At 48.6% G+C, this 20,369-nt stretch overlaps 1 protein-coding gene across 2 annotated transcripts in view; it reads right to left on the bottom strand.

Moving 5' to 3' along the window:
• Positions 1-17,464, bottom strand: part of CRMP1 (collapsin response mediator protein 1) — a gene marked incomplete at its 5' end in the record, with an annotated part of 49,103 nt that extends 31,639 nt beyond the window's left edge. Inside the window, 2 exons of one of the 2 annotated variants that reach the window (XM_084203764.1) lie at positions 634-722; positions 16,916-17,464. In XM_084203764.1, the coding sequence (XP_084059890.1) occupies positions 634-722; positions 16,916-17,287 (461 nt within the window). Of the gene's footprint in view, positions 1-633; positions 723-14,326; positions 14,366-16,915 lie in introns of those variants that run through there. The other variant, XM_084203765.1, reaches the window with a different exon arrangement.
• Positions 17,465-20,369: the final 2,905 nt, after the last annotated feature.

Here is a 20,369-nt window from a genome sequence, read left to right as displayed (position 1 = left end):
TACAGTTTCCCAGGCTATCAGTAACACATATTTCAAGTTTTTCACCTAACAACTACTTTCCCAATTCCTGTATTTTATAGCCTGATAAATCAGGACTTTCTAATTGTGAAACAATGCATAACAACATTATAGGAACAGAACATGCTGTGGTTCAGCATTAACCAACAGGCAACTGAGACACAGCAGGTCCTCATTTGCACCATGCAACATGGGGCATATTTCAGATTTCTGTGCCCTACAATCCTTAAGAGCATGGCTGCAATTGCACTGACTAGGTACAGGGAGAAAATCTGTAGAGAGCTTTCTGCCATTCATGGACTCAAAAGGTATTCATTGTCCTTACCACTACTTCTTTTCATGAGTGCCTACTTTCCTTAACTATTTTGGAAGAAACTGTGATTGAACTGTTCAAAAAGCAAATTTCTTCAATTTACAGCAAAGAAATTTTCTACTTATCTAATCTTAGTGAAGATAAAATGGCAGAATTTAATAATTAAATTCTCCTCAACTACAGTCTCACATTTAGAGGTCACTGAAATTCTGCCCACAAATATTTTAAGTCAGCACTATCACGAAATCACAGTAGTCTATGTTAACACGGACGCAAAAAAAGCAATATTTAATAAAACCAACTTTATAAGTCCATCTTCAAGATACAGGTCTGCATAGAAGGAGTGGTCATCATTGATAATTCTTCCACCTTTAATGAGCAGTCGGTCACTCTGGAGGAAAAAAAGAGAAAATGTGGGTTTGTCAAAATAAATAAACATAATAACGTATATATTATAATTAATATGCTCATATTATAAAGAAAGCCATTAATATCAAACCCTATTCTATATAAAGGTGGGTTCCTGTGAGTACACAGACAGTGGACAGGATAGTTTCATTGATAGTTTCAGTGGACATGATAGTTTTATCCTTTTTCAGGAGAGTTTCAGTTTATTCCTGACTTTTGGAACATGAGACCTCATTGTCATCACAGTTCATTTTGCTCAAAGCAGCAATCACTGCACATAGTAATACCTGCAATGCCATTACATCCCCCTTTTACCAACCCCATTGCACAAGGGCCAAAAGGGAAAGAGAAGCCCCCAGAAGAAACTGCCCAACACTGCGATGGCCTAGCTGAGCTCACCTGGCACCCTTGGCACCTCTGGAAAAGTAACAAAGCTTTGAATGGGGAGGCACAAGGTCCTAAGAGGCTGCTTAGCCCTTCCACTTAGAAATTCCTCACAGGGAAGCTCCTTCAACACCAGCTCAGCAGGAGCAACTCCCTTGCAGCAGCCAAGGGACAGGGCCCACATCTCGTGTCTCCTATACTGTGGTACAGACCCACAGCTGAACACAGAGTTTCTATGGGCATGAAGAATTAATTGTAATCAACTTGTGATTTCTGCAGGGCAAAGGCTGTTGATGAATTGGGGGCACTCTGTGCTGAGACTGCCCATGTCATATGTCACTCGCTCCATGCATGAGAACAGAATGCAGCCTCCAAAGCTTGGTTCACCTGAAAAATCATACAAACAGCACAAAGACCCACCACCTCCTGGTATTTGCTAAAGTGCCAGGAAGAAAACTTTTTTTTTCCCAAGAAGGATGGTTCAAAATATCAAGTCTGCAAGAGTTACTGTTCACAACAATTGTCTGCTTAATATTCTTCTCTATTCAAATGGTTATATTCTGTTCTCAAAAACTTCATTTTACAGAAAACAGATTTTACCAGTGCATACTCCAGAAAACCAGTACTTAATCTCTCACTGAAGAAGTCATATTGGAAATGCCAGCCCCCTACCACCTACCCAAAGACAGGGCAAGTCCAGAACTTCAGTGCTCTTCTGACTTAAGCTGGGGTAGTTAATCTTCCTCACAGCAACTTGTATGGGGCTGCTTTGGATTTGTGCTGGAAACAGTGCTAATAGCACAAGGATGTTTTAGCTACTGCTGTGCAGAGCTTAGAGAGTGAATGTCTCCCCTGTTCATCACCAGAGAAGAGGCTGGGTGAGCACAAGGAATTGGGAGAGGGGCTAGCTGGGACAGCTGACCTCAACTGACCCAAGGGATGTCTCATACCATATGGCATCATGCTCAGCAATAAAACTCAGGGGGAGGTTGATGGGGGGAGCACTGCCTCGGGACTGGCAGGGCATCAATAGATGGGTGGTAACCAATTGTATTGTGCATCACTTGTCCTTCTGTGGTTTTATTAATCTCTCTTTTTTATTTTCCTACCAATTGCATTATCATCATTACTATTATTATGATTATTCTATTTCCATTATCAAAGTGTTTTCATCTCAACCCACAAGTTTTTTCACTTTTACCCTTCCAATTCTCTCCCCCACCCCACAGTGGGGAGGGGGAGAACTGAGCAAGTCTTTGTGTGGGGCTGAGTTGCCAGCTGGGGTTAAACCATGACAAGACCATAACCCTTTTGGAAAGAATTTTGCCAAGTGACTGTGAATGCTGGAAAACTCTTAAAGAAGTCAGAACAATTTTTCCATTCATACATAAAAATAGCCATTTATTATAAATTATTTCCTTGGCTCACCAGACAATAACTCAGAATCTCCAGTTTGTCCATGTTTTATACTATTCAGTCCAGACTCAATTCCTGATTTAATTACAGCATGACTCAGGCATATAAACTATGAATGTCCTGAGTTCCCACTTTAGAAAGCAAGCAACTTGATATATTCTTAATCTATAAAACCAGGACAACAAAACCAATAAATTTCTAAAACTGTTCATGAAAAGTGGTAAGACAGAGCTAGGGGTGTTACAATGTAACCTCTCTTATACAATGCACATTTATTTTTTAGCTTGTACTTGAACAATTCTGCAGGTTCAAAGCTTTTACAGCCCTCTGTATCATTCTAGGAAAAGGAAAAAGGGAGAAACAGATACTTTTAAGGGAGGAAGAAGGGGAGAAAGGACATTTTAAATACAGTGCACAACAAAAGAGTATCTACACAGCAGGTCTGAAGCTCTTCTCCATGTGATGCAGCAGCAGCCTTGGGGGTTGGGGGGTAACCAAGGCACAGAACTATGATGACATGTCCCCAGGACCTGCCTCAGACATTGTCACCCTCTCATTAGAGTATGGAAATGAATACAAGTCCTCCATCTGGAATTTGCCAGAGCAGGCTCCCTGTTTTCTCCCCAGCCTCTTTACTGTCACTTGTAATTGCAGCAGGACTTGTGAATCAGCAGCCAGAATAGTAATAAGTTATTTTGCCACGTGCTGACAATTGCACCTCCTCACTATGATGATTTACTACACTGCCTGCTGACCTGCAGGGCCCACCATCTTGTGAGCTCTTTTTAAGCTCATTCAATTGCCTTCCTAAACATTAATACTGTCCAATTACAAGAGGCACAAGCTTACTAAAAGAGGCAGGCAGTTTTCCCAGAGCACTGCATCTGTCACTGCTAAGGAGTGAAAAAATCTGCACCCTCATCAAGAAGTTCTACATTTCATTTCTTTTAAAACAGGAGAAGATGCATAATAATTAGAAACAAATGTAACAGGCAAGGAAAATAAAACAGACTAAAAGCTGAAGAGCAGGTCCAGAAAAATAACTGTAGACATAAGGATTTTAAATGCTTTTACATATAGATATAAATATGTAAGTAACAAAATTAGGCATTAGAATAAGCTAATCTAAAAAAGATACAAATGCAGTCTTAAGAAAGAACTCAATTATGGTGACAGCCATTAAATTAGGCCTCATATCCTATAAAGGATTACGGAACATTCAGCTACAAAGTCTCTCCTTGTTCAGAATTTTGGAGGCTGCAAGAAATTCTGGTAGAGAATAAATAACCTGCACTTCATGGAGACTTTGAAAATTTTAATTCTTTACACCTCAGAAGAAAATACAAACAACTCAGAATTGTTGCAAGAGGCTAAGGTTCCCCCAGCTGGGTATAGGAAGTCATGGAAGACTAGGCTGCCAAAAAACCACACAATTCCAGGTAGACTGCCAAGCCATTGGGGACAGTGCTGTGGAGCCTTGCCCAGCTTTCATCAGAATCTGAGAGCTGTGGAAGCATCTCTAGCATGCTTCATTCCAGCATATCAGCAAATTCAGAAGAAAAAGAGTTCTGTTGGAACATCTCCAACCAGCTTGATCTGCCAAGTGTAGGACACATTACAGATTGCTGCAAAGCAGAGCACCTTGAGACAGATGGTGTTAATGGGCAACAGCAGCCCAGGTGAGGTTTGGGTGCCCTGTGGACACCTCAGTAGCGCACTGTGCCCAAGCAAACCAGCACTGCCTCAAACACCCTGCTCCAGACCAGGGCTGGCTTGTCCTTAGCCAAAGCAGCAGTACCCAAAGCCTGGATACACAGATAACAGGGATGTACTTCCACGAATAGGCTGGAAAAATTACACAAAAATATATTAATAGAAAGGAGACACAGACTAATATTGACAAGCAATTTGTTGTATTCTTCATGAAACAAGATTTCATACAAATGGTTGGTTCACGTGCAGTATTCATTCCCTGCTAGAACCCAAGCACAGGCTTCAGGGACAGCCACTGGAGCCTGGGAGACCCTGCACTGGTTTAGATCACTGGTCCTTGCTGCAGTGAAATCCTGAACAGAAATCTGGACACACACAGGCTCTGTGAAGTGGGCTAACCCTCTTGGGCATGCAGAAGGCTGTGTGTGACCAGGGGTGATTTATTATTTTCCAGGGGCATGATGTCAGGTCCTAACTGCTTGCAATTTTCTTACCAAGTGACAAATGTCCAGGTAAACTAGGGACCAGAGTCCTCTTCTACCAGTTTCAGGCTGGAGAAGAGACACACTGCAGTGCCCTGGGGAAAGCAGTGAAGGAAGGGAAGAGAGACCTGAAGTTCCTGAACTAATCCAGGCAGTGCTGGCCTGTATTTCTCCTTCCCAGCTGTAATCTCCATGAGGAAGAATACCCAGCTCACAGAGGTACCCTCAGCCAGTCACTGACCCTCAGGTGCTCTCACAATGCAAACAGCAACAGGCTCATCACTCAGCTCAGAAGGTGACAGCACTGCCAGCCTTTCTAGGGTGGCTGCCACTTTTCTATTTGGCTGACAGGTACCTCAGGCAGTGATGCCCTCCCTGCTGAGCTCCAAGGGCTCCATACCAAGCCTCCAGTGTATTGCCTGGTATGAGAAGTTGCCAGCCCACCTCTTCCCACCGCAAGCCAAAAGAAGCTGTGGGGGCCCTCTCCTCCCTGTAGGCTGCCAAGGACAGACAGCAGGAGCACAGCAAAACAGAGAGGGAGTAGAACCTAGAAAAGCTCATGGGATACCCAGATGCAAGGGGTAAAAAGGCCTGCTCTCATTGACAAGGGAGGAGCAGAAAGCACACCATAAACCCATGCTCCTCAGTCACTGCTGGGTGTGGGAACCAAGGTGTTTCTTCTCCACCCATCACTATCACAATGATGCAATTGCCTTGCTGCAATGCTGCTTGCCTCTGAGTTCTGTGCCTGGCCATGACACAGCATCAGCTCAGCCACGATGCATATCTGCTGTGTGCCCTGCAGCTCCATTTTGCAGGTGCTCTGGCACCTGCTGGCTCAGCCCACTGCTGAGTATGACACAGCCATTCCTGCTACTCCCAGCCCTTCACCTTTAAACCCTGCACACTGCTTCCCTGGGGATGTCTTCCTAATCACAGTCTAGCTTCTCCTGCTTAACCTGGCAGCAAAGCTGCAGAGCTTAGTCTGTGACATGACAGCAATTTTCATGGCAGCAGAAGGAGATGCCACAAACACTGCGCGTTTGCTGCAGGAGGAGGGGCTGGCTGCTCAGACTGGAGGCGGCGGCTGTCGCTCCCTCACAACCATTGTTTCCACTACAGCAAGAGCAACATAAAACATCTGTAAGCTGGTGACTGGCACACTTTGTACTAACTGCCTGTTTTGCTGGGGTTTGAATCAGCTTGGCTCAGCTCTTGCGAAGCGGGTCCACATTTTCATGCACACCAATGGCAAAAGGCCAGCAGAGAGAAGCAGCATCTAACCAACCTTCAGGACCATGAGCCTGAGCCCTGCCATGGTCCCCATGGCTCCATGCAAATATACATGAAACCAAATTCCCTTGGGTGGAAAATCACTTTGCTCTGGATTATTTGAAATTACAAACCAAATGTTAGAACAAGAACAGTTGCAAAGAAATTTAAAATTAGCCTTTTCCCCATTCACCCACTCCCCTCAGAGCTAGTGGTATCTAAAAATACACAACAAAATTCAAATAGCTTTTAGACATGCAGTTCTCAAATCTGATTCTTGGGACTACTAAAACACAGTAACAGGAAAAATAAAACTGCCATAAGATTTACCAAACATTATTTCAAATTGGTGTAGTGTGTCAAAATACAATGCAGCACAAGTTATAGAAACCACACACTTCTCTACAGCATAGATACCTATGCACTGCATCTGCAGGAACCTTTCAGAGAAAACCACACTTCTGTGATACAAGATGGAGTTTAAAAAAAAAAAAGCCATTATGTATTTTTGCCATACAAAAATAATCCAAGAAAATCCAAGAGTAGTGTTTCCATCAAATAGCAGCATTTGTCCAGACTGCAATTCCAACACATGCTATTACATTTTTGCTTTTCTTCTACAAATCGAACATCTTCCTATTAGACCTTCATCTCTAAATCAAGTAAGCCATATATTTTTAACTATTTACAGTTTGCTTTACCATTTATATACAATTAACTTCAGATAACTTATCCAGCATACAGGTCTAAGTGGTGTGCTGCTAAATTCTTGGTTTGGACCTTTACAATTGCTGCATTGCAGCTTTTGCCAACCGAAAAAGTCCTTTCAACACTCAAACCCAGATTTTCCATGCCTAGAGGAGGAGGAAGCACTCAGCAGTGATTTCACCCTCTGTGTAATTGTAAGGACTTACTAGAATATAACATTGTCCATACATCTCCAGAGCAACAATGGCTGTTTTCTCTAAAACCCAGATTACTCAAGAGCCCTGAAGATGACTAAGGATTTCATGCTAAACAGCCATTTGAAAACAGTTTAAATTCTAAATCCACCTGCACTTCAGTCCTCTATAAAGGCATGTGGTTTAAAAGACATCAGATCAAATGCAATATACATAAAAAGGCATTACGCTATGTTATCACACTTGCAGCCTAGACATTACTTTTTTAGCATTTGAGAGGCAGAATTCTTTGTTTCTAAGGTTTTAAAGAGTCCACTGAGAGTTACAAAAGACACAGAATTCAGTTCAGAGAAAAGGTACAAGAAACACAGGCTGAAATTTGTGTTCTCCTTGATTATCTAAATCTCCACAAGAAGACTATTTGCAAGGAAGACATTTCTCAAAGGATGAAGACGCACTAGCAAACAGTGGAAGGAGACACTCAGAGCTCCTCTGTGCTTCCATGCGTTCATTCTTGCAGACTTATTTCCCACAATATAAAAGAGATTTACTTTTTTTGAGTGCGTGTGGATATACTTGGTTGTCTTTTGTCAGAGCTGCTAAGATTCAGGCCCAGCTGTGATACAACACAGTTAAATTACCTCACTTTTAACAAAGTACTTACAAATAAGGAACATTTTTAAAGTTAATGGCAAAAGAAGAAAGATATCTTTCCCTAGAGGAATGTTTGCTTAAAATCCTTTCATAAGGATCAAAGAGCTGTAAATGGGATTTCATGAAGTACTGTCTGCTTATAAAAGATCTGCTTTTAATCAGCAGTATCCCTCCTTTTGAATTTCACATCTAGATTACCCTCCATAGGAAGTGGCTTTTAGCTAGGGTGAACCCTGAATCAACTTTGGGAATTCCTTGTAAAACACTCCATCCTTGAGGCATCATTTCCGATAGGCCACTAATGGAGAATCCTGCTTTTAAGGTTCTTTTCTTAATAGATGCACTCTACTACATGACAATTAATTTAGGAAGGATTATGCTGATTGTAGTAGTGCTGTATCTTGGTCCATAGCCAATGTATTCATTCATCTTTATTCATTTAAGAGATCTGATGCTCTTTTGTTTCCCCTTTTGAGACCTGGCTTCCTATTCAGCTAGCAGTTTCATTGCTTAATCACCCACTCTAAAGGGGCTACTCCTACAGCTACCAACTCCATGGGGATTTCTTCACTGAAAATGTCATCTTTGCTTTGCTTTTAGAAGGGAAGCACAACAAACATCTTATTGATGACAATATCCATTGGCATCAGCAGGGGTTTTGTCTAAGTTGAGGCTGGAGGGCTGAAACCATTGCATCATATGTTGCTATATCCATCTCGTGGGTTACACACAGGTTATGTCAATTAAATGGGATCTCAAAATCCCAGCAAGCCATTCATAGGAAAGCTTAAACTTGGGAAGAAAATAACAGTCATTTACAGAATGGCTGACTTCTCTAGGCCACTGAACTGAAAATGTGTTTTATCTAAGTTCTAATCAGAAACCTGCATCAGGTTACTGGGACATATCTGACTTGGCACCAATCACAATCAAAATCCAACTAAAAATATGGAATTCCTTCTCTGACAGAGCAGGTGGATGCAAGGGAAACAGAATAGTAGAAAATGCCTTTAAGATGATGTTAGCAATGACAATTCATGATCAGCTAAATGCAGTGGATACCATGTGTATTGTTTGCACTCAGACACTTTTTGCTGTCATGTTGTGCACCCACTATTTCTGCCAGTGAGAGCAGGTTGTGATGCTTGCTGCCTCACCTCACAAGGTATCAGCCCTGATTTCCCTTCCACAGTCTCTTCACTCTGAGCACTCTGAGCCAGCCACCTTCACTATTACACATAGGGGATTTTACAGAGTGTAGACTTCACTGAAGTCAGCAGGAACATTTATTATTCACAAACAATACCTTACATCTTAAAATTCATTAGGACATGCACTATAGATGAAAACTTTTGTCTTGTGACAAGCAAACATAATCCCAAAGTATCTCTGCTTCAAGGGACAAGGCCACCATCTGCACATGTAGCAAGATTAGAAACCTGCAAATTATTTTGCTGCTCATCTCTATTCCTTCTTTCTCATACACACAAAAGCATTTATCTCTCTCATATGTACAAACCCCAAGTTTATCTCAACTAACTCCCAAGTGCTTCACAAGCCAGTGGCTTCTGCTGGCTCCTTCAAATGAAAATGGAAGTTTCATGCTTTTACCACTCAATGAATTCTTGATTCTGAAAGAAATGGCAGCAAAGCAGACAAGAGATCCTGACCTCTCATCAGAAAAGTGGTTCATTGGCAGCAGCTGCTCTCAGCAGTTGCAAGAAGATTCAGACAAGCACCACCCCACCGGATCAGATGTCTTCCCAGACAGCCACTGTCCCCTTTCCAAGCCTGCCCAGCTTCCAGCAAAGCACAGCTCAGTTCTCTGTGGTGGCACCAGCTATGATGCCCTGCTGAAGGCACTGACTGATGAACTTGCTGTGGCAGTTAAAGGAATCACTGCCCCAAACCCTTCCTTCTGTCCCTCTGCCAAAGGTTTCAGTCTCCATAGAAATGTCCCCAGAAGGACCTACTCTGAATGTAATTGATGTCACCATATAGAACTGGCATACAAAAAAGTAGCCACTTTTTCTCCTATAGAAAAAAGAAAGGAAAAGATGTGTCACAGAGTCATAGAAATGGTGGTTGGAAGTCCAAAAACTTATAGTGAAGCAGCTAAAGCATCCCCAGAGCTGCCAGGCTGAAGTCCATTCCACTACACGGTATGAATTCACATATGTTCACTGACAGATGAGTAAACTGGGAGGGGACAAGTTGTTAGACAGACACACAAGGGAACATGTAATTTCGAGGATGAAGCAAATGTTCAAGAGTAGGAAGGCATCCAGAAGTCCCAGGCCTTGGTGCTTTAAAACAGGACAAAAAGTGCTGTCTAAATAATCCAAAATCTTGCACCAAGAGCGTAACATGAGGCAGTGTTCCCATGGCCAGCACTCAGCAGGCTTTTCAAACACTTCTGGCAAGTAACAGAGCAATCTGAGCGTCGCTTCTATGTAGCTATGTTAAACAAACGTGGGTGGTAAAAAAAACCATCCTCAGGGGAGATACAGAATAGATCCAAACCTAGACAAGGACCTTGGTCCACCATTCCAGGTACTCACCATGTTCTGCATCTGTAGGATATGTCCCCTCTGGTGTCCAAAATAAATTGGCTGGCAGTTCTCACACTGCTGCTGTCTCACACCAGAACACCACACATTATCCCAGCATTTTGTTCAAACCAAACAGAAAGTTTGCATCCTGAACCAGTGTGCCACACAGCAGAAATCCAGATGATTGAATTTTTTCTCTCTCAAAGTATTCTGCCATCTTTAACTGAAGCCTACTTGCTTCTCATCTCTCTTCATACCAATTCTAAACGTAACAAGTAAAATTATTCTCTGTGCCCATTCCTCTGAATTTCTTCAGTCTCCCCATTTTTCTGCATCTGGGTTTTTTTTTTTTTTCATGTAGTGGCAGATCTTCTATGTTCTCTTCTTGTTATGCTCAGTAGTGAGATCCTTCCTCTGTAACACCACATTTTTGTGGTCTCTGTCTCCCTGTGCCTTAGAGTCTGTCAGCTCAGGACCAGCAGTGCATTTCCCCACTCATATGCCAACCCTTGGACCATACCCAGAAAGATGATTCCCTTTTCTTTTCCCAAGGGATTCAGGCACCATTTTCCTCTTCCAAATGCCTCCTTGCATTTGCTTTGGTGACTAGCTATTCTGCCTTTGCTCAGTAGAATTGTGTTCACACCTCCTCTTCACTGAGCTCACACAGATTATGTTTTAATGGGTGCAGTTGCTGCTGGAACAAACACATCCTGTCACAGGCATTTAACATGCCACATGCCTTTTCTAAACCGTGGTACAATTCTGAGTTCATCTAAGCTCAGGCCTTGCTTGAAAATTGCCAACTGCTACCAAAACACAGAAGTCAAAATAATTTGTAACAGGTATTTCCATGTCATCATCTCCATTGATTCCCTGCAGTATGTTGCACAAGAGGAATATAATAGTGATGTTAAAAGCAATGGGCTGGGGGGTATACCCTGAAAAATCTGGTCAGCATGAGAACATCCTGCACAACCAAAGCACAAAAGATTGCCACCTCATGCAGAAAAACACCTTGGCAATGGATGATGGTGGCTGTCCATACTGCAGAGGCTGGGAAAAGCGCTCCTGCACTCTTGGCCACCCTTACATCGTGCACACCCTACTCCATCCCCAGCTAACACTCCTGAACCAGGGGTCTGAAACCCACCTGCCAAGGCCTTCAACACAGCGCAGAAGACATGACTGAAGTGCTTACACTTACTGGTTCAATTATACATCCCCAGACTGGTCTGGTGCTTCAAATACAGAGGTCCTTTCCCCTCCCACAGTAGTTACACAAAAGGGCCCAGTTTCTCCAGTCTGACTCACAACTGAATGGCACCTTACACTGGCACAGGGCTGGTGCTCCACTAACAGCAACCCTGGATGCTGCATGGGATACATAACAGGCATCAGGACAACCACAAATGAGATAAAATGCAAGCATGAATGTTCACAAGCTGAAATGGAAAGGAAAAAAGAGGCAGATGAAATTTTTAAAAAAAGTGCAGATTGGTAAATGAGAGCAGGGAGATGCCCAGTGCCAAAGAGGGCTGTGTGCAACAGTGTACCATGAGCAGGGGGAGAAGGGAAAGCAGGAATAAAGCTGCTTTGGGTAAAAAAGGTGCAGGGGCTATCAGTTAGGCCCTGCTGTCTGAAGGAGTCAGGAGACAAGGCACAATCAGACTAAGCACAAGGAGGAAGCTATGGCCACATGCACCAAGAGTAGTAACCCAGGCAGGATACCACTCTTGGGAAGACAACCCTGTGGTATCTGCTTCCACACCAATCAGAGGTGAAACCAGATGCTGCCTCTTCCTTCCCAGTTCCTGATGCTGCAGACCTGATCCCAGAGGGAAGTTTTGGCCAGGTACTGACTGCTGCTTGTAGTGCCTGTGGCTGGGTGCTGTTGCTGGGTGTTGCTGCTGTGTGCTCAGGACAGCTCCTGGCCCATGCAAGTAACACAGACTTGGTACTGGAAAATCCACAGCAAAGTATCAGCACCCAGGACACCATCAGAAACTAGTTTCTCACTTCTCCAATGTACCCAGGAGCTGGTGTAGCTCCAAAAATCAGGAGTGTGAGTAGGGGAGTGTTAAAAACAGTAACAAATGACATTTTTATATTATATCATCATCACTGTTGTTGCACACTTCCACAGAGCCCAAAGGACTTGAAGCTACAATGTATTTCCTTAGTGGATAGCTAATTTAACACACTGAGATGGGGCTTCAGAAGATACATACAGATAGACCCTGTGGGTTCTTGTGGGACAGCCAGCGTGTGTACAAGGTCTGACACAAAGTGCCTGACTTACTACTGTTGGAGGAGAAGGGCCAGAAGTGTAAAAAAACCAAAAAACAGTCCAGCCCTGATGCCTGCCAACTTCACTAATGTTAATTTATGCCTTTGATTTGGTCACAAAACTCAACAGTAATGTTAATGAATATTCATTTATAGAAGCTTCAGCACATCCCATTTCAAAGAGAAAAGGCTGAAGTTTGGGCTTTCTTTTTCACAGCAATCCTCTCCACAGTACAGAGAAAAAATTTTGTGAGAAGTGATGAAATTAAAAGGAACTGTTGATTCTAAGGCAAAGACTCCTTCCAGTTTCTCATTCTACTCCGAACTGGAGAGCAGAGAACTAGCTATGGGTGTGACCCTGTTAACTCCAGCTTCAAATGAAGACTGAGACATGCACAAAGCACCTGACACTCACCCAGAGGGTAACCGGGGTCTCCCCCGACCCAGACATGCCCTGAGTAAGTGTAAGTCACCCAACGCACTGGTGAACGAGGCAAGAGGAGCCATCACCCAAAAAGCCACTGCAGCACCCAGGCTCAGCCCGGGCCACCAGGCACTGCTGCCTGTTGATAGTGGAAACCTGCATAAATGCGGCACTTCGGTATCATGAAACTCAGCTTTTAGAAGGATGTTGCTTCTCTCCCGATCAAATATTTTCACTGAAGGATGCTTTCATTGTACAGGGAGAAAACCGCGAGGAGCTTACAAGCTTTGTAACACTGGCTCCACTAATGCTGATAAGCGCCGGGTTTGCTCAAGAAGGTGCCACACCCACCCGGCAGCCCGCTCCTTCAGACACCGAAACTTGCCCCGCATCACACCGTGCCAGCTCTGCAGGGAAAGCTCCACGAACCCAAGCAATCTGGGAGCTTCCCCGCTCATCTCTGCCCCAGGTGCCACAGCAACAGTGACCCCATCATCCACTGATCCAGTCCCCCAAGAGGAAAGCAACAATCTGGAGACCAACACCGGTGCTGGGGAAAACCTCCGCCGTGTGAGCAAGCTCCGGGCGCGCTTTCCCCCACCACACCCCTATCCGCCAGCTCTGCCTGTTCTTTATCTCAGCCCCTATATCCCCCGATCGTGTGTATTAAGGGAAAGCATATACTCTGTGAAAGAACCCAAGTCCCTTCTTTCTAGCATGGAAAGCACACCCTATTGTAGCTCTCTCTGCTCGCGTACAAAAGCATCTAGCGGGAGACAGGCACCGATAGGAAGAGGATGGTTATGATTAACTCTTTGACTTCTGATTCTCACCACGCCTGATGTATTAATAGCGCGCAGAGGTGTTGGTGCTGGCATCATGGCGCTCTTTGATTTTCCACGCTTCCCCCCCACGCCCACGCTCGCCCACCCCCCATTTCTCCGCACCCTGCGCCTCCCCCCTGCCCACCGCCCCTGCCCCGCCGAGGCTGCGCTGCCCCTGCCCGCTGCGGGGGGCGGTGGCAGGGGCACGTTGTGCTGCGGTGGTCCCCTCCCTCTTTTGTTCTGCCTCGCCCGGCGGCCGAGCCTCCCCGGGCCCGGCTCCTAGGGAGGGCGGTACCCCTGGCCCCGGCCCCGACAGCGCCGGGACGAGTCCCCCGCCAGCCCTCCCTCCCCGCCCTGCCCCGGGCTGCAGCGAGCACACAGCGCTGAGCCCCGGCTGGGCGGCGGGCGAGCAAAGGGAGACATAATACAATAAAGAAATAAAGTAAAAATGTAATAATGAAATTTTAAAATAAAATTAAATAAAATCAGTCCTCGCCCAGAGCTCCGGCGGGAGGAGGACGGGTGGCGGCGCCCGCACCCCGCCGCTCCGGGGACCCCCGGCCCCGCAGTCTGGGGCTGCCCGCGGCCCCGGGCACTGCGCTCCCGCCGCTCGCCCTTCCCCGCCCCGCGAACAAAGGAGCGCGGGCAGCGCTCGCTGCGCCCGGGGCCGCTTACCGTTATGTGGGGGATGCTCTTCTTGCCCTGGTAAGACATGTCGGCTCTCCCTAGCGCCGGGAGCACGCAACGAACCCGAGGAGCGAGCCGAGCCCAGCGGAACAACACCGGCGGTGCTGAGACGAATAATAATGCGAAGCCCGGTCGGGTGATGGGGCGGGGCGGGGGCGACCCGGCACAGCGGTGGAATGGGGGCGAAGTTCCGTCGCCCAGAGGAAGGGGAGCCCGGCAAACCCGGCACCTTTTTTTTTCCGCCTGCAATCAAACGGGGACGCGGCTCCCGGGGGGGTCGGCGAGCGCTGCCTCTGCCGGCGGCAGCAGCGCCCTCCCGGCTGCAGGTCGGAGCAGGATTCGCTCAGCGCAACCCAGGAAGCGTTTCCTTCCCTCCTGTCCCCCACCCCTCCGCCTGGCCCCCCTTCACAGCCCATCAATCCAGCCGGAGCCTCCCTCCCTCCCGCACCGGCGCTGGGAAACGCCGCCCCGCCAGCTCCGCCACCGCCCCGCTCGCACGCTGAGGTCACCGGCAGGATCCCACGCGTGGGTTGCCGCAGGGTGGGGACGGGGGATATAACCCCCGGCGGTGCTGCTGTGCTGCACATGGCAATGGCACTGCCTGCCCCGTTCCCACTGCCTGATGGCACTGTCTGGGCTGTCCCCACCGTACTGTCCCCATAGCACTGATCCTGATGGCACTGCCCTGCACTGTCCCCATACCACTGATCCCGATGGCATTGCCTTGCACTGCCCCGATGGCCCTGCCTGCTCTGTCCCTGATGGCACTGACTCAGGTGGCACTGCCTGCTCTGTCCTCACCAGCATCTCTGACCCCAACAGCACTGTCATGCTCTGCCCTCCTCCTTACTGCCCCATTGTCACACACCTGCTCTGTCCTGTGCCATGGAGCTCATGGGGGATTACACAACAAGGCCAGGCCAGGCAGACGCAAAATCAGCAGCTGCTGGAGAGGTCTTTTCTGGGTCTCACAGAATGCCTCCCTCCACCCATGGTGCCTGAGGGTAAAAGGTACTGCAAAGCTGTGCCCAAGTTCATCCCGCCAAGGACACACACTCACTCTGGAGCTCTTAGCACACCCACTCCTGTGATACACACATAGATAAAAGCCATTGAGCACACAGGCCACATCCCCAACACATCTGCCCAGAAGTCATTGTTTGAAGCTTGTAAAAAACTCTGGAAGTCACTGCACAGGGGTCACATGTATCTGCCGCTTACAGTGCACCTTCCTAAGCCAGTGGCCAAATCTTGCCTGCTTTACCCCTAACCTCATCCTCACCTCACTTCGGTCAACTTTGCAAGCACAGTGGGATCCAGAGAAGTAGTGTGTTGTGTGTGCCCACTATCCTGAGTCCCACGGTGAGCTAGGAAGCAGGAAAAATGGGGATGCAGCACCATGGATGTGCTAAAAGACGGGGTGTGCTGTGCCCTCCCACTGCCCCAGGGTCCTGATCAAAAAAACTCAGGAGTTCAGGTGAGCTAGAAAAGAGAAGACTGCACTGCAGCTGGCAGCCTCTGAAGGCAACCCTGGGGTCCTTGCAGAGAAAGCAGCAGCATCCCAGGGACAGTGTCCCGCCAAGCCCTGCCTGCTTACTGCAGTGTCCCACCACAGCAGACAGGCACCTGCACACAATCCCCAGGCCAGAGCAAACCAGCATGCCATTCATGCTCAAATTGAAGAGGGGTGAAGAGAATGGAAACTCTCAGTTCAGCCTGTGGAAAGAGCAGAGTGCGGAAAAGCCACAGAGGCTCCAGGCTGGGTACTCAGGAACAGGGTGTATCCATGCAGAAGCATCACTGCAAGGCCGCATTTCTTTCTAAGGGGAAATCAATGACAGCCCGGGATCCCATGAGAGCCATCCCCCCGGGTCTGCCTCCAGCCTGCATGGCACCGACAGGGCTAAGATGGAGATGCACAGCCGTCAGGGGCCGGCCGGCCCACCGGCTCACTTCTTCCTTGAGCCACCAGAGCCAGGGAAGGGGAACCCGGGGCAGAGGTTTCGGCCGATCCTCCCGCCTTCCGCGCTCCCTGCCGGGGAGACAATGCAGGCGCAGAGGGAGCCGGGGGGAGCAGGGGCAGAGACAGGGCGGGGGGTCGGGGCAGATCCTGGAGTTGTGCCTGGGACAGGCTCCGTGGAGTTTCCCCGGCGAGTTCGGGAGTGCAGCGGGCCCGGCTTTGTTCCGGGGGGCGGTCGGGAGGCGCTGAGGGACCCGAGCTGCCCTCCAGCCCCCCGGCACGGGCAGGAAAGGAAACGGAGAAAACTCATCGCCATCACTTACAAAGGAAAACGATTTCTGGGGTCGCCCCCTCCCGCCTCCGCTAAGCTCTGCCAAGTGAGGTAGTTCGGGGGCCAGCCGGGCTCTTCCCAGAGCATCAGCGTGCCCGGGAGGAGGGGGCTGTGCCTCCCCGACCTGCCGTGCCGAAACTCCTCCGCGAAGGCGGCCCCCAGCCCCTGCACTGGCGAGCGAGGCTCTGCGGCACGGCACGGCTCCGCTCGGTACAGCAATCTCGGCTCGGCTCGCCCAGCGAGCGGGGGCGGCGGCTCCCACCTCCCCAGCCCGGGCCCCGCTCACCTGTCCATTGTCCTGGCCCTGCAGCAGCTCCTTCCCCATGGGGTATTTGATCTCCACGCCCGGGGTCTTGTCCTCCCGGTCTCCCGGGGAGCTGATGACGGAGCCGGAGATCTCGCTGATGTCGCTGGCGGTCTCGCTGTAGTTGTCCCCTCCGTCCAGCATGTCGTGCCGGCTGCCGCTCCGCGGGGTCCGGGACCCCTTCTTCCCCACGCTGTAGGCATCGAAGTCGATGGTTTTGTTCTCATAGGCCCCCTCCACGGAGGCGAACATTCCCCCGTATTTCTGTCGCGGTGTCTGGGCTGTCGTGCCCGGCCTAGCTAGATACACAGGCAGGTCATCTTCTTTATTCCAGTTCCTCTTTCTCTCGGCCATTCTCGCTGTCCGGATCTCTCTCTCTCTATCTCTCTCTCTGCCTCCCACTTCTCTGCACCTTCCACTACCGGGATAGGCTGTTAGTGACCATAAAAATGAATGGATGGATGCAGCAGTGGCGGAGCTGGGTTGGCTGGTGGGATCTTTCCTGCAAGCGTTAGGGACCTGCAAACGTTAACCTCCCTCCCCCACCCACCCCCCCCGAAAAAGAAAAAATAAAAAGAAAAAGAAAATTAGAGAGAAAGAAAGAAAGAGAGAGAAATAAATCCGAGCGGGATTTAAAAATAGCCGTGTTAGTAAAGAGCACGTGAAAATAAAGTACAAAGAGCGGAGCGGAGAGGGTGGCAGAGGCAGGTGATTGGAAAGCCCCTGACGAATGGGAAGAGCAGCAGCGATTCCCCGAGCAGGGACCGCAGTGCACAGCTCCCCCGGTATAGAATGATCCGGGGGGCGGGAGGCAGGGGGCGGAGGCAGGGAGGGAGCCCGCCGCAGACACACGCGGCCGGTGCTAACGGGGTCCTGCCCTGCCGGCGGGCGGGCGCCGGTCACCCGCCGCTGCGTGGCTTCGGGACTGGAATAAAAGGGAGGCGAAAAGAAAAAGAAAAAGAAGAGAAAACCCGAACCACCCCAGCCCCCCTGGGCGAGCCGGAGGGAGTTTCTCCCACTTTGCTCACTCGCATTGCCCCCGCCCCCCTCCGCGGGAGAGGCTGCGGCGGTGCCCGGGCGGGGCGGGGGGCGCGGCCGCGGCAGCCCCCGGTACGGGCGGGGGACGGGCCAGCGTCGTTCGGGGTCGGTCTGCGGCCGCAGGGGGAGCGGCGGGGAGAAGAGCGAGGGGTGGCCGGAGTGTGGGGGGAAGTAGAACCAGCCTCCGGGCAGGGGGGCTGGCGCTGCCCCTGCCGCAGCAGCTGGCGCCCGCGGGGGTGGTGCGGCTCTGCTCCGCCCCGCCGCCCCCGGCTGCCGCTCCCCCGCTGCGGCGGCCTGGAGGGCGCCCGACCCCTTCGCATGTCGCGGGGGCGGGGGGCTACAGGCAGGGGGCTACAGGCAGGGGGGCTGCAGGCTGGGGCTGAAGGCTGGAGCTGCAGGCTGGGGCTGAAGGCTGGAGCTGCAGGCTGGGGCTGAAGGCAGGGGGCTGCAGGCTGGGGCTGAAGGCAGGGGGCTGAAGGCAGGGGGCTGCAGGCTGGGGCTGAAGGCAGGGGGCTGAAGGCAGGGGGCTACAGGCAGCGGACTGCAGGAGCCGGCGCCGGCCCTGACACGGAAGTGATCGCGCCGAGCGCTGCCTGAGCCGCCGGCCCCGCCACCGGGCATGGGGCGCAGGCTCCGCGGGCCTGGGTGTGCGGCCCACGGCCCCTGAGTGTCCGCCGAGCCCCGAGGAAGGCGGGGAGCCGAGCGTGTCCCCGCGGATCGCCTTCAGGGCGGCTGGAGCGCGGCTCGCCCCCCGGAGCTGTCCCTTCAGCACCCCGGGAGGCTCCCGGGCCCGCATGGTGCTTGCCTGACTTGGCCTCGGCGGAAAGAGGCAAACCAGGGAGGGCTTCGTTTCACTGTGAGGGATCCAAGCTGCCAAAAGCAAGGGCAGGAGCAGTGGCGAGTGTGCTCCCCTCAGCTCTCCACACAGCCCGCTTCAGAAAGTCTATCCTGACAGTCCTGCCTTACAATCATCCTGAGATTTGGTGCCGATATCATCCACCAAATTCACAAGTCCTTGGACACTCTCCTGCACCTGCAGCAGTCTCTGCAATTGTCACAGGCTTTGACTATGCCAGCAGTTACATAAGGGACATTTGCTCTTGCTCTGAAATAATATGTTGTAACAAACTAGTCTGAGGTTGATTACGTGACTAAGCAAGTTTGAAGCGGTGGATCAATCACAAGGCCTGTTTACTGCTCATGGACAAAGTCATGTTTGAATACAAACCCAACCACACTGCACTGTTGTCTTTGGTCCACAGGTATACCTGGTGGTCCCAGCATGAGAAAAATTGCAAGTTACTAATTGCAAACAGGAAAAGTGGTAGGTTAAAGAGAGAGGTCTATTGGATTTCATCAGAAATGAGTCCAGATAATCATCTTTCTCATTAACAACTATCCATGGACCCAAACCATGTGAAAAAGCAGCGATGTTACATACCTGAGCAATGCCAAAATACATCAAGGAAAACATCTTTCTTTTCTGCATTTATAATCCAGTGGGACCTGCTGTCTTAAGTGTTGTGTGTGCATTCAACACTATAGGTCTTGTTCACATGAGGGGAGTTAGTAAGATAGTCAAAATTTATTATTGGTTATCAGCACACTGATTTTAGTCAACTGACATTTCTGAGTGTATATCGCCCAGGATTCTACAGCTCACTTCATAAACCATATTTCCACATTAACACATTAATATCATACAGAGGCTTCACTGGTGCATGTGAAAAAAAAAAAAGTATAGCTTGTAGGACATTGCTTCATTGCTTCCCTAAAGTCTTCTCTTGTATGGGAAAATATTGTCTTTTTGTTCCTGATGGTAACATTGAGATTTATTGATCAGGTTGGGGGAAAAAAAAAATCAATTTTTTCCTATACAGGACACCAAACCCTGTCAGTTAGTGAAATATGGAAGGTGTTACATGGAGTGTGATGTATGACTTGCCTGTCTTTGCAAGTATTGGAAAAATATTCATTTTATGAGTTATTTCTTTGTAATCAAGATTAATTTGAATTTCTAGAATAAAAACTTCTGAAGGTCCCATAGTAGGTCCAATATGCTGCATAGTGCATACATCTGCTAAATGAAGAGCATTTTTATTTATCATCCATAAAGCTAAGAAAGATGGACTCTGTTTACACTTGGGATCTAATTAGATAATACTGTTCATGTTTCCAGAGTACTCAGGGTTTTTTAAATAATAATAATAAAAAAAGAATAATGCTATTTTTAAGTATTAAGTCAGGAGATTCATATTAATTGTGATACTTAAGGAGATCACAAGACTCAGAGAACATGTCAGATCAATGCTTTATAAAACAGCATTAAGTTTTCTAGTTAGAAATAAGCATAAAATAACACCAGAGTCTGTCTTTGCTTTTAAATGTTTTGTGTTTT

Source organism: Fringilla coelebs (genome assembly GCF_963513975.1).
Source record: "Fringilla coelebs genome assembly, chromosome: 4".
Lineage (NCBI taxonomy): Eukaryota > Metazoa > Chordata > Aves > Passeriformes > Fringillidae > Fringilla > Fringilla coelebs.
Note: the sequence above shows the minus strand (reverse complement) of the source record. Positions and strands in the feature narration are given on the sequence as shown.